The sequence below is a fragment of the Pangasianodon hypophthalmus genome, chromosome 4 (assembly GCF_027358585.1).
Source record: "Pangasianodon hypophthalmus isolate fPanHyp1 chromosome 4, fPanHyp1.pri, whole genome shotgun sequence".
NCBI lineage: Eukaryota > Metazoa > Chordata > Actinopteri > Siluriformes > Pangasiidae > Pangasianodon > Pangasianodon hypophthalmus.
Window position 1 is genome coordinate 4,248,644 of NC_069713.1, and position 14,845 is coordinate 4,263,488.

A 14,845-nucleotide genomic window follows, 5' to 3' on the forward strand; every position below is an offset into this window, starting at 1 on the left:
CTGGGGCCCCCCGGGGCTGTGTGCTCAGTCCACTGCTGTTCACTCTGCCGACTCAAGAATGTGTAGCAATGCATAGCTCGAATCACATCATCAAGTTTGCCGATGACATGACCGTGGTGGGTCTCATCAGCAAGAGCGATGAGTCAGCATACAGAGAGGAAGTGTGGCGGCTAACAGACTGGTGCAGAGCCAACAACCTGTCTCTGAACATGGACAAATCTAAAGAGATGGTTGTTGACTTCAGGAGAGCACAGAGTGACCACTCTCCACTGAACATTGGCGGCTCCTCCATGGAGATCGTCAGGAGGACCAAATTTCTTGGTGTTCACCTGGTGGAGGACCTCACCTGGTCCCTCAACACCAACTCCATAATAAAGAAAGCCCAGCAGCGTCTCTACTTCCTGTGAAGACTTAGGAAAGCCCATCTACCACCCCCCATCCTCACCATTTCTACAGAGGAACTATCGAGAGCATCCTGAGCAGCTGCATCACTGCCTGGTTTAGGAATTGCACCGTCTCGGATCGCAAGACCCTGCAGCGGATAGTGAGGACAGCTGAGAAGATCATCGTGGTGTATGTTCCCTCCATCACAGTCACTTACACAAAACGCTGCATCCACAAAGCCACTAGCACTGTGGATGACCCCACGCACCCCTCACATAAACTCTTCACCCTTCTGCGGTACCAAAGCATTCGGGCCCTCACAGCCAGACTGTGCAACAGTTTAGCTGCAACCTCAAAACTTACCTGCCTATAATTTTCTAGTAATCCTGAAGACCTTGGTTAGCTTGTTCAGGTGTGTTTGATTATGGTTGGAGCTAAACTCTGCAGGACAGTGGACCTCGAGGACCAGATGTGAAGAACCGGCCTGATCTATCATGCTGGTTCAGATGTACATTTGGTATGAATGAATAGATTTTGTCCAAATATGGTATTGAACAGTGAACAGTGCCATAAACAGAGCTGAGGTGTTGTTTCTCCTGTGATAAAAGCAGTAAGTGACTGCAGCTCAGAAGACACTTACTGCGTTTATAACAGTAGAAAATACACCACAGCTCTGTTTATGACACTGTTCATTTATAAAACACCCAACTGAACACTGTTATTCCACACAAACATATTTACAAATAACTTGGTTTTAAATGTAGACTATCTGTGAAAATCTGCTGTTTTGCCTGACTGCCATCAACATCACTGCTTAACCTGTCTAAAATTAACAAACAGAATGGAAAATCATTAAATACATATGTTTTAAAGAAAGTTTTATTTGTTTATATGGCAAGAATAACCTACATTTCATTCAGAGTTGTACATCTTTATTCATATTTTATCTAAACACTACCGAAGTACAAAACGAGTTCTCTAACGTAAGCCTCCTCTTTGTATTGCACCTCATGCATGCACAAAAAAAAACCTGTTTAAGCCACAAACAAAGTCATTTCAGGTGATGAAGTAATGTTTCTTGGGTACAGGAAGGGGATGAGCAGACTTTACTACTCTGAGCGTTTTAGGAAAAACTGAAGACAAACACAAATCACAGTTTCCCAGCGATCTGTTTGATAACTGTAGCTTCATCAGTGGACACAGACACACAGCTCACTGCAGAGAGAGAGAAAGAGATTGCAATAAATATCTTTATAAATACATTTCTCCTCACATTGCTATCACTGATGTTACAAACTAATTAACTTTTTGAATCAGTGACCAAAGCAAGAAATCAGTTAGTTATTTGGCATGTCAGTATTTTACATGTTCATAGCTAACTATGTCATAACTGTCCAAGTAGAATGAGATGATGGAAAGTTATCTAGACAGCTACCAATCTAACATGGATGAACTCTTTCAGATTCTGTGAGGCGGGGTTTTGTGTACATGGATACTGTAACTGCTAGATGCCAAGTTCTAGCCAATGCACCTTTAAAACACTGGCCTTTTCTAGTGGGAATCAAGATATCCTGAATTAATCTCCTGAAAAATTACAAATCATCGAAAGTATTAAATAGAAAATGATCTGGATATTAAATCATACACAAGTAAAATACATTAGGCCACAGCAGTGTTGGATTCTGGATTCTGATTGGTAAGAAGGTGTTGATTAATTTTCTATAACAGCAGCTCTGACAGTAGTGCAGCTGCAAATCACACGTTTATATTAATGCCAATTGTTCTAATATGATATCACTTCTATAGTAACAGATTACACAAATAAAGTAACAGATTACATAAATAAAGTGATAGATTATGTGAATAAACAGATTAAGGGATGTTGTTTAACAAAAAAAATGTAATTGTTTATGTGGATTTTTCTGTAAGAAGTTTATTTAATATTTATGGAAGGAGTCTCCAGTGTCAGTGCTGTGTAACAGGAAATTTTCTGACATGGGAAAGTCTTCAAGACAGAGGACTCTAAGCTTTAACACTTTAAGAGAAAAAGAGAAGCTGATAAAGGAACGACTGTTTACACGTGATGAAACACAAGTGATAAAAGGAACTAACATTTGCAGAAATCTCACAACAATAAACGGATGAAAAGTATGACATGTCATTCTGTAATGAATTAAATAGGCAAGTTGCTGTGGTAAAACACTTTGGGATGTGCTGTAATAGGAAAATAATCACCTTCAGGGTAGGAACTCTGAAGCAGTAACTCTGCTTCATCAAACCACACTGTCATTGATTATTTTCCTATAACAGCACAACAGTGTGTTTTATTATTTATGTAAAACAAGAGTAGGGTGCAGGTGATCTATGACACAAAATAAAATTTCTTCATTTTGCTTTACCTTTTATTCTCTTTTCATTTTTTCATTGGTTTTAGTTCAAGATTAGCATAAATTGCATCACTAACACCAGCTTCAGCATCAGCACCTGCAGTAGCAGAGAACAAAACCATCCCAATAATCTTTAGCCTTGTAATACATCAGTCATAAGTCATAACTCATAAACATAAACATAAGTCATTATCAGTCTCCTGCCAAAACCTCACTGAATTCTAGCTCTTTTTTTAAAGTAGATTTTTAAACTCTAGAGTTTATTTTCTTCAGCTTCCTTTATCATTCAGCATGAGGCATCTTTTCAATGTATGATAACTTTATGATTAATGCTATGCAGAACAAATCACTGGCTTTTTAATGGAGACTGTGATGGAACTGACTCGTCTGATCTGGAGGAATATTGCAGCTTATGACCTCAGATACTTGGATGCAGATAGTTAATGTGACAAATTGTTGAATATGTTTAAGATTTCAAATATTATTTGCTTTTTAATAAATACATTAAATGTCCCAGCATTAAAAATTCTCTACCATTGTTCCTGTTTGTCTTCTTTTTCTTCGTGACCTGTGCATAAGTGGCTTCACACTCAGCTGCAGCTTCACCTGAACACTGAACACTTCTGTACTTTACTGTATAGAGTTAATCTATAGTTAAGTCTCCTAATGAAAGAGGAAATAAAGCTACCTGTTCCACTCGTATCTGCCTGATCCACAGTATCATAAATATGTTCACTTTCCAGAGAAAACAGAATGAAGATTTCTGAATTTGTTATAAATGCTACTGTAGATTACAAAATAGATTTCAAACAAATAAAGCAACTGAATTTATTAAAAGCTGTTCATGCTGTGTATTAAAGAGATGATAATTTTACAATGAATTTCAAAGAAGGATGGAAGTTTCTATTCTTCTAATAAATATAGAAATAAAGTCATTGAGACAGTGTCTGACCAGCCTGAAGTGGTGTGTGTCCTGACAGAGTTTTCAGCTACTGACCTAAACCTAATGATTTCAGATTCCATTATTAAACCGGGTTCAGTATGACAGATCTCACACCCAGAATAATTTGTGAGAATTTGAAAAAATATTAACTGAAAAAAAGTAAAAATCTTTAAATTAAATACATATATTTTTTTACACTGAATTAGTTGTTAACCTTCATAACATCTTTCACCATAATTTCGGAAATAGATTTATTTAGCTGGAAATATGACTTTACAACAGGTTTTGGGTTTATAATATAATAATATTAATGAATAATATGAATATGTATTAATTACCACATTACATTTAGTATATCTATATTTAGTATGTGCAGGTACTTTTTATTTATTTTATAATCTACATTGTATTTAAACTGTTTCTTACACTGTAATCAGGACGATATCTCAGACCATAATAATGACTTGTTTGGAATATTTCACACTTAACACTTAGTTATTCAAGTAACCTTTAGTTATTTTTCCACAATTACGTGATACATCAAAATTTGCTTTGTTTTTTAGAATCTCTGAGTATATTCTACATAATATAGCTAAAGCAGTTATCAGACCTTTTTTTCTTTTGTAGGACCACAGCAGGATCATTACGATCAGTAAAGCGATGAACAAAATTCCCAAACCCACAGCCACTCCTACTGTTACACCACCGGATCTAGAACCTGAGACTGAGGAGAGAAAGAGAGCAGAATTTAAGCATTTAAACACTGTACATATAAACTGTGTTATTAAAAAGAGAATCAAATAAAGAGAAATCCTTCCAAGGTTTCTCACTTCTGACTGAGAGCCAGCTTTTATCTGTAAATAACTTAAAACCCTCTAAACCTGTGGAGTCTGCAGGTATTTCATTTAAGTCTGCAGAAAACTGCCTACACTAGCTCATGAGAAAAAAAAATCAACTGAATTATGGATACAGCAGTACAGATATATATGAATATGGAATATTGATTTGATTCCATGCTCATTTACTGGTACTAATAAAACCATTATTTATTACTAGCATACACATATCCATACTCAGAATTACAGAAATTACAGGTAATGTACTAAGAAAAAAAAATTGCTGTTGTCCCCATTTACAAACTCAGAGTTCTGAATATTCTGTGATTAAACATTTCCCCTTTCCTTTCCCAATAAACACACTACATGAAGACTCACCATGCACTGTGATGTTGACAGGATTACTGTTTTCTCCAGATTCAGACTCACACCAGTAAACTCCAGTGTGGGATGTGGAGAGGAAGCTGATTTTACATGTAGATCCTGTAACTGATCCCCACCGTGAACAATCTAACACTCCCTCACTGTGTGTGTATCGTCTCACTGTCCATCCAGTAGAGTTTCTCTGGTCCTCACAGCTCAGTGAGAGAGAGTCTTTAGTAAAGTGTTGAGTTCTGCTGGGATTGATGATCAGAGATACTGGAGGAGATTCACCTTAAACACAGAAAAAAGCCACATAAATAAAAATTAAAGAGGAATTGTGCGATATAATAAGGAAGAACACAAGTAAATTGATTTTTTTTTAAATTTTGTACTATAAATGGGGCAGTTGTAGCCTAATGGCACCGAACCCCAGGCTCCCCGGGGGCAGCCAAAAAAGGCTGCCCACTGCTCCAGCTGTGTGTTCACTACTGTGTGTGCACTTGGATGGGTTAAATGTAGAGCACAAATTCTGAGTATGGGTCACCATACTTGGCTACACGTCACTTCACTTCACTTCACTTCAAATATATGTCCAAGTATTTTACTTGCACAATTTACAGTATATTACTGGAAATATACAATAAACATAACAAGAATCATCTGTGAAGGTATTAGAATACTTTACAGTAAATATATTTTAGTTATTTACTGCTATTTGCTACCAGTAAATTACTGTAAATATTACAGTAAATGTTTTACAGTGAGGAACAGGTGCACACAATCAGCGGGGGACATTACGCCTCCTCACCACCAGATGTCACTGTCGCCTGAGTATTAGTCAAGCTCTATCACACCACCTACAGGTCAGTTCCTGTCTGTACCTGCATCTGTTTTTAACTCTAAATAGCCATATCTGTATATGTATTTGGATTTAAACAAGATGTGGGCATATTCTTGCCTTTTTGGAAAACTTTCTAAAAACAAACAAACAAACAAACAAACAAACAAACCCTCAATAGTGCACCTCCTATTCGCATCTGTATCTGTTTAGAACACATTTTCTGTTCACTCTGAATAACGTATTTGTACTTAGTTACATCCGTAATGTTTACCTGCTCTACCTTTCTGGCTTTTAAAATAAAATCCTCTTGCACATACATCCTCAACCATCTCCTGAGTCCTGTATGTTACCCAGAAAAATTACCCAATGACCAGGGGCAGAGACATCACAAAATACAGAGGAACACAAGGAAAATTGTGACAATAAGCCTCTACCACTTAGGGCTCTTTAACTGCCTTATACATATTAATAAATAAATGCTGCATTAATCTGATCTTACATTCACACTTTTCTATACTACACTTCAACTCAACAGATTATTTTCCTCACCAGTGATCCATAGTGGCTGTGGATTGCTGTACTGTGTATGAACGGCTGGTTCTCCTCTCTCTCCTCTGCACATATAAACTCCTGTGTGATTCAGAGCAGCAGGACTGAGAGTGTAGTTGCCTCCAGATCCTCTGCTGCTGTCTGAGAGGAGCTCCACATACATGATATAGCCACGATTATTTTTTATTTGAGTTAAGCTGTCTCTGTAGGGAACAGTTGTGTACCAGCTGAATGTCCAGTCTGTAGAGGAGTCTGTAACCTCACAGCTTAGTGTCACTGAGTCTCCTTCAGTCAGCCAGCTCTGTGGAGATACACTCAGTACTGCCTGTGGTCTCTCTGTTACGCAGGAAATACAGAGTATATTTTTTCCAGATTTATTTAATACACAGTAAGAAGCTTTTCCTGAATGTCTAACTGTACATTTTCATGTGTCCCCAAAAAACCTCACACACTCACCTGATACAGTCAGTGTAACAGCATCACTGAAGTGTGAGGAGCGTGAGCCTCCTCTCTCTGCTCCTCTACAGGTGTATTTACCTGTGTGGGTCACTTCAACACCACTGTTCCTGTACACCTGTTCACTACTGACAGGACTGTGTGAATCATCTTTATACCAGCTGTACTGCCAGCTAGAGACACTTTCATCCTGTATGTTACATGTCAGAGTGACGGCGTCTCCACTGAACACCTGATTATCAGGATTTATGGATGCCACTGGTTTAGGTCTTGCTGTAGAAAAATAATAGAGCATCTAAACTGTCATGATGATTTTGTCGTCATGGATATATAATGATGATATCAGAATAGTAGAATAGTGAATGCAACAGTTTGCTTTTATCAGCTAATTTACAAATAAACTGTTTTTTTTTTTTAGATCTGTTACTATTAACTCTGAAATGTTTTGTTTTAATGTAAAAACACCACATCTAGATCCAGTTAAACTGTACTGGACAGTCTAGCCTGTAGTCTTTATGGGACTGACGATCATCATTGCACTTCTTCATTTGTGATTCTGTCACTGGTAGAAGCAAGCAGAACAGCATTGTGCAAAATAAATAAATAAATAAACTTTTACAATTTTACACAGCCCTGTTTAACTACAAAAGACCACCTAAGGAGTGGGTAATAGTTAGTTAATATTAACTAGGGATAAAATACTAATAATGTGTAGTTAGATGAGTGTAACTATATGTCTAAATTGCATAGGCACATTTTCTACTCATATTTATGAAATTTTCCCCACAAAAACCCAGTCTTCATTAGTAAAACAGTTTCAGTGTGACTCACACACACAATAATTTGTACAAATTTTCAAAGGTTAACTGAAATGGAAAATTGTAATTAAGATTACAGCATGGGGCAGGTTTGTGTACTATTTTATGTTTTTAATTACAGTAAATTTGTGCTTAACCCTTATGACTTTACAATAGTTTGTGGAATAAGGTGTTTAGTTACACACATGCAACCATGTTATCAGTATTTACGAGATATTTTCATATATAGTATTTGTAACTACTTATTATTCTATTCCATATAGTATGTTGAGTTTAGACTGTGAAGAAGTGAAGATAATCTCTTACATTTCTCACAAATTGGAGACTTCTGGTTTCAGAGGTACTGTATTTTTTCCTTCTTTTAACAAAGTTTTAGTAAATAATAAAACACTCTGTCTCAGACTGTTATAGAAAAATACTGAATGATGTGGTGTTAAACTTAAATGTAAAGCTTTTCCTTCTTTTTTTAATTTTTCTTTGTTAAATAACTCGAGTCTCGCGTCCGGCAGGGATTGTAGGTGGGGGGAGTGAATGACCAGCGCTCTCTCCCACCCTCAATACCACGACTGAGGTGAGACCCTTGAGCAAGGCACCGAACCCCCAAACTGCTCCCCGGGCGCTGCAGCGAAAAAGGCTGCCCACTGCTCCAGGTGTGTGTTCACGGTGTGTGTGTGTTCACTACTGTGTGTGTGCACTTGGATGGGTTAAATGCAGAGCACAAATTCCTAGTATGGGTCACCATACTTGGCCACAAGTCACTTCAACATGTTTTTAAACTTTTGCATTGGATCTCACCAGCCGCAAATGACAAGTACTTTTAAAACATATGTACTTTAAGATTATTCTTTACATTCTGGAATTACAAGGAATTGCAGAAATTAAGCATTATTTTTTCTTACTCCTTCTGAAAAGCTATTGATGAAAAGGGGGGAAAAAATCATGACATACCTCTCGCTGTAATCCTGACAGGATCACTGAGCTCTGTGTAGTAATCATAGTTTCTCCTGTGTGCGCGACACTGGTACACTGTTTCTCCTGCATTATCGACTGTCACATTAAGTGTGTGTGCTTGTTCACTGCTCAGAATCTGTAACGTAGGATTATATTTGTACCAGAGAAACTCCCATCCAGTCGACTGCTGCAGCTCACAGCTCAGAGTGATGGTGTCTCCAGTGTAGACGGAGCTCTGAGGATTCACTCTCACAGTCGGTTTGGGTTTTGCTGTTGGTATGAAATGATGAAGGTGTCAGAGCTGCTTTTCACTTTACAACATAAACAGTAGATTCACTGTGCTTTAACATATGCTTTGTGTCTAAAACAAACATTTATATTTAACATTTGATAAAAGATTACAATAGTATATTTTCTTACACAGCTGGTATTCAGTATATTTTCTATGTAATATAATTGGGTGACTGCCGTATTATTTCCTCCCCGATTCCGTATTATTTACTTGTTTTCTCCTGATTCTCTTGTTTTTGCAGTTGAGTTTTCTTTAAAAAAAAACAAAACTGCACACCATTAAGATAGCTTTAAATTCTGTGACCATCTTTTCTTTTATTTATTTAGTCAGATCATGTTTAGCCAAGCAGAGTACATTTTGATTCTGTATTTTATTTTACCGACCTTCCTTTCATAGGAATACTATCTTGATTAATAAATAGGAACAAAACAACCCCAAATAGTCTTTGTCGGTCCTGTGTGTATTTTCCCAGCAGCCACAAATTTTGGTACCATTAGTGGGGTATTCAGAGTGAGTAAAGGAAGGTTCAGTTATTCCTTTTGTGTGTGCAAGAAAAAGGGGTAAAATAATACGGTAGTGGTGAAGAGCCTCCTGGAAGTTCACGTGAATCAGAGAGAAGACTTGGTGCTGTGTGGGAAAGCTGTGTATCATCGTGGATCATCGCAGAGCCCTGGCTAGATTTCACCAGCAACGAGACTAGAAGAGACTGGATGGTAACCATTACATCAGTTTGAAAGGACATCAAGCGTCACCCTTTTCAGAGTTTCTACAAAGACTTTTAAGGACTTGAGTTCCCACCATGTCAGAACCAGATGAGATCATACTGAAAGTAATTTGTAAACACATATTAGCGAGTTGTAAAGTAGACATAATGAAGCGATGGCAGCCATTTCTGCACTGAATCAGAGGTCTTATGTTTATGTCCCTAGAGAAAGGCACATCTCGCCATATAGTGGTGAAATTGAGAGAGATGGCAGATCTGTTGATTATTTGATAGAGGAAGTCGAACGAGTGCTGTGTGCTAGGCATCAGTCTGAAACAAGACCAACATGATTTCATCATGTCTCTGTTAAAGGGGGCAGCCCTGGAAGAGGTACGTCTGCACAGTACTACTGATGATGGGGTTAGGGACCTGTTTACATCCTTCAGGGAAGCATTTAGAGACAAGTGTAGTATACCTCAGCTTCTACATAGTTTCTATAGTCACAAACAACTAGATGGGGAAAGCATAAGAGAATTTTCCCATTCCCTGGCACAGGCTCTCAGTTTGGTTCTGAAATGTTCCCCGGATGCTGTAGCTGATAAGAGGGTGGCATTAAGGGATCAGTTCATACAGGGGGTCTGGGATACCGCCCTTAAGAGGGAACTTTGTAAATTTGTACGAGACCACCCTAAGTGTACTATGGTTGATGTGCGGGATGAAGCTCAGCTGTGGTGTCTGGAGGAGTCCACAGCAAGAATGAAAGCAGTTAAGTAACAATGTAGTAGTAGCTTAGCACATTGTTCTGCTCTCCAGGCACAGAACCAAAAAGATGTCACCTTACAGGATGTCCTTAAGTTGGTAGCCAAGCAAGGCAGAGAAATTAGTGAGCTAACCCAAGCAGTGAGGAATCTTGCTGCATGGAGTGGTAGCACAGGGGTAAATACTGTTAGGCCTAAGTCCCAGCCAAAATTCACTGAAGAAAGGCTACCCATATGTCTCAGGTGTCAGACTGCTGGATATGTGGCAAAGAATTGTCCTCAGAAGCAAGGCACTAAAGCAGCCAGGCTAGTACCCTCTGACTCTCAGGGGAAGAGGGAGCCCCAAGTCGTTGTGAGTCGAGTGATTTGGGGAAGACATACTGACTCAAAAAGTGCACCACCATCTTGTGACAAGTTGATGCAACGTGCTGTTGGTACCTGTCCTGTGGTTGAGCTTACAGTTTGTGGTGTCGCTACCCCACGTCTGTTGGACACTGGTAGTCAGGTGAGCACAATAACTGAACAGTTTTACCGTAACTGTGTGGTGAAGATGACAATATGATCTCTACAGCTGGTTGGCTGAAGCTCACTGCTGCCAATGGACTTGACATACCCTATCTGGGCTACCTAGAGCTGGAGGTTGAGGCAATGGAAATCAGGATGCTGGATTGTGTGTTCCTAGTTGTTAAAGACATTTCTAGCCTGGATAAAATGGTGCCATGTATCATAGGCATGAACATAATCAGTCCGTGTTGGCAGCTGGTCCATGCAGAATTTGATACCTCATTAAAGGGAAAATTGGATTCTTATTGGAGGGATGTTTTCCAGAGGTCACAGACATGTAATATTGACAAGAAACAGGTTGCGTGTGTAGCTAGGAAATGGTCAGAGCGCATACCTGCTGGGTCAGTGGTGACTGTCATGGCAAAAGGGTTTAATAGAGGCATCGGGACTGGACGAACTATGTTGTTAGAGCCCTTTAATACTCCAATGCCAGGAGGTCTAGTAGTTGTTCCCACACTTGGTGAAGGGTATCGGCACAGACCCTAAAAAAGTAGCTGTTGTAGAACAGTGGCCAGTTCCCACTCATCTGAAGGATTTGCGATCGTTCCTTGTGTTTTGTGGGTACTATAGGCGATTTATTCAAGGGTTTTCCAAAATAGCCGGCCCGCTGCATGATGTGGTAAATTCATGTCTAAATGCCGGGTGTCCTAGCAGTGCAAATGACTTGCTGCAATGTCTCTGGACTGAAGACTGTCAAGTTGTTTTGACACACTCAAAGATAAACTCACAAGTGTGCCTATATTATGTTTTGCAAAATTTCACAAAACCTTTTATTGTAGATATGGATGCCAACAGCCTGGGGCTAGATGTTGTTTTACATCAGCAACAAAGAGACATGAAGCATGTGATTGCATTTGCAATTAGACGGCTAAGAGAAAAAGAATGATAGGAACTATAGCAGCATGAAACTTGAGCTTCTTGCCCTCAAGTGGCAATCACTGGAAAGTTCAAAGGGTATTTGTTGGGTTCCCAGTTTACTGTGATAACTGACAATAATCCATTGTACCATTTGCAAACCGCCAGGTTTGTGGCAGTAGAGCAGAGATGGATGTCACAGTTTTCTGTTTTTGATTTTCATGTCCAGTACTGTCCAGGGTATCGAAATGTAGTAGCTGATGCACTCTCTAGGCAGCCATTTTCAGGGGAGCCTGAGCCTGCCTCAGAGGATGCGGAGTATGATGGGTTTGTGCCAATCTGCAATGTAATTAACCGTGGTACAGCCCTGGACCCAGCACTGGTCACTGCTGGGCTGCACATTTGTAAAATGAGGCAAATACTGGCTTTGGAGTCTGAATCTAGTGACCATAGTGAACTGAGTCAGGGGAACACACCTGTTTTTCCAAGATATTCAAATGATGAGCTACGTACCTTTCAACAAGAAGATCCTGTGCTTCGTGTCTTTGGTGGGTTGTGGAAACAAAAGAGAAGATCATCTGGCAAGGAACGGAAAGCTCTGCCAAACCCTGTTCAGTCCCTATTAAAGCAGTATTCGGAAGCACAAGGGTTTACTGTATCGTGTGATTGAGACTGTCAGAAACAGGGAATTCTATCAGCTCTTGTTAGCATCCTGCTTAAAGAAGACAGTTCTGTAGTGTGTACATAATTCCGTGGGTCATCAAGGAATTTGAACGTACCTTGCACTTGTTGAGGGACAGATGCTTTTGGGTGGGTATGCACCAGGATGTGGTTCAGTGGACCAAAGGTTGACTGGTTAGAAGTCCACAAACAAAGTCTAAGTGATGCGCATGCCAGAGCGAAGGAGTATTCTGAACAAAAGACTGCCAAGTGTATTGGGTTAACAGGGTTCACATGAGACTTTGTGTGAATCCTCCTACTCCTGCACCCAAGAGAATGCACAAAACCTCAGAGGAAAAATCCATACCCTCTGGTGAAGTAGAGCCAGAGGATTCAGATGAGGGTGTCGTTTTGTTGGAAGAGAGGTCTGATAGGAATGCAATTCTGGGCACAGGCACTAGATCTGCCTGTCCACAAGACCTAGGCTCAATGACTGAGGTTGAACTGAGTAAAGAATCTGTAGATTCTGACAATGTCAATGGTATATCTAGGTCCTTGGAAACTGAGGAGATGTTGTATGTAGCTCCTAGCGTGGTAGATCTTCCTGTTGCTGCACCACGCAGAAGCAAGAGGCAGAATGCTGGAAAGCATTCAAATATGCATCATAAGCCCAAGTCAGTTCAAGACTCTACTTCTATAAGTCCCGGAGCAGTTTCACAGATATTGGTTAGTCTGAGCATTAAACTATTTAAGCATAAAACTATTTGTTCACATCAAATCCTTTGTTGGTCATCCTCCTCTTATATTATAACACTATTTATCTTAAGTGGAAGTAGTTCTTGTAAAAAGGGAAACAGTAAATGAAGAGCCACACAGTGTGGGTGAATTTACCAAGAAATGGTACAAGAACAAAGAATGAAAATAACTGAATTAATGTTACGTTCTTTGTTTAGAACTATAAAAACTGCATTAATAAACTAGGAACAAACTGACAAAGAGTGCACAAACTTCTTAGCCCCAAAACAAATCAAATATGCACACAATATAAAGGATAAATTATACATAATTCACCTTGAGCATGGGCCACTGGTATGAGTGAAATCACCACTAAAAGGAAACAGAAGCAGAAAAAGATATAAATATGGGATTAAGATTAAATCTTATTCAGGAAATCTAAACAACCATCTGTAAGTAGTACATTTTAAGCTTTCTTAATAATAAATAAATAAAAACCAAAGTAACTTATACAAAGGTCACTGTTCTGCTGATTAAGGTGTTAGTTTCACTTTACTGCACAGAGTAACCAAATACGCAGCAGATATTATTATTATAAAATGACTTTGACACAGTCTACTGGTAACTGCAGAACATTTTAAATCCTGACCTTATCCACATTGTAATAGATTTAAACAGAACTGTTTATATACCGCTTCCAACACCTCTCGAAATGGGGTGGGGGATGGTATAGTAATAGTATAGCAATGGTATAATATACTCAGTAAAAGTATTAGAAGAGTGTTCCAGTAAAAGTATATTATTCCTAATAAAGTGGTCAGTGAGGGTATGTTCAGAAATCTTATCACTCTGAATAGTCATTTTGTCTCCAACTGGCCCTGCTGTGGAGACTCTGGCTTCAAACTGTGATTTTCAGCTTGGCCAACTTTTGGCTTTAAAAGAGCTCAATGAGTGTCAGTGGAGTTAAATTTGCCCACCACATCAACATTTAAAATTTTAAAAGTTAAGTACTGCTTACACATGTCCAAATTCAGACCTCCTCCCCTTCTTCACTGCTGAATTTGCACCACAATATTAAATAGAAAATAAACCACGTCCGCGACCTGGTCTCTGCTCTCAGGCCTCTAACACTGTCACTGCTCTGTGTGTGTACAGGACTAATGAGAAGTGTTTGTTTCTGCACAGTTATTGCTCTTATTTTTAACACAGGTCAGTAAGTAATGATTAGTGATTATTTTTTAAAAAAGCGCTGTGCATTAGTTTGTTATCAGTGTGTATTAGAGTGAACTTGCTGTACTGAGATGTTTCTCTGCACAGATCATAATAGTAACAAAAATGGAAATGTAGGTTATAAGGCATTTTCTCAGTAAGTCTAGTTAATGCTAACATGGTTTTGTTAAAACCTTTCTGTGCTCAGAAAAGACCACCAGAGTCTCACCACAGCAGCTAAAGACATTTCAGTTTGTCACAACCATGACTTCCATTAGTGAAAGTACAAACACCATCCAGTCATTTTCTTAGCAGATCAAATGATCATGAGAGGTTGTCTCTGAGCAGCAGATGACAGCAGGACACAGAAGATCAGCTACAGATTCCAACAATACAGACTCGTTTACACTCATTAGATTAATTAATCCCTGTGTTTTAAACTCTTCTCATAACAGATATGGATACACTGATCCACCTGAGCAGTCATGCTGAAGTACACACAATGTCCTAATCACACAATAAGCTCATCACTCAGGACATT

The 14,845-nt window shown here is 39.0% G+C and overlaps 1 protein-coding gene across 1 annotated transcript; it reads right to left on the reverse strand.

Moving 5' to 3' along the window:
- Positions 1-4,854: 4,854 nt before the first annotated feature.
- LOC128318108 (Fc receptor-like protein 3) lies at positions 4,855-6,614 on the reverse strand. The gene is made up of 2 exons (XM_053233248.1): positions 6,304-6,614; positions 4,855-5,204 (listed from the first exon to the last, which is right to left on the reverse strand). Exons 1-2 carry the CDS (start codon positions 6,464-6,466, stop codon positions 4,855-4,857), a joined length of 513 nt encoding a protein of 170 aa, XP_053089223.1. The 5' UTR covers positions 6,467-6,614.
- Positions 6,615-14,845: the final 8,231 nt, after the last annotated feature.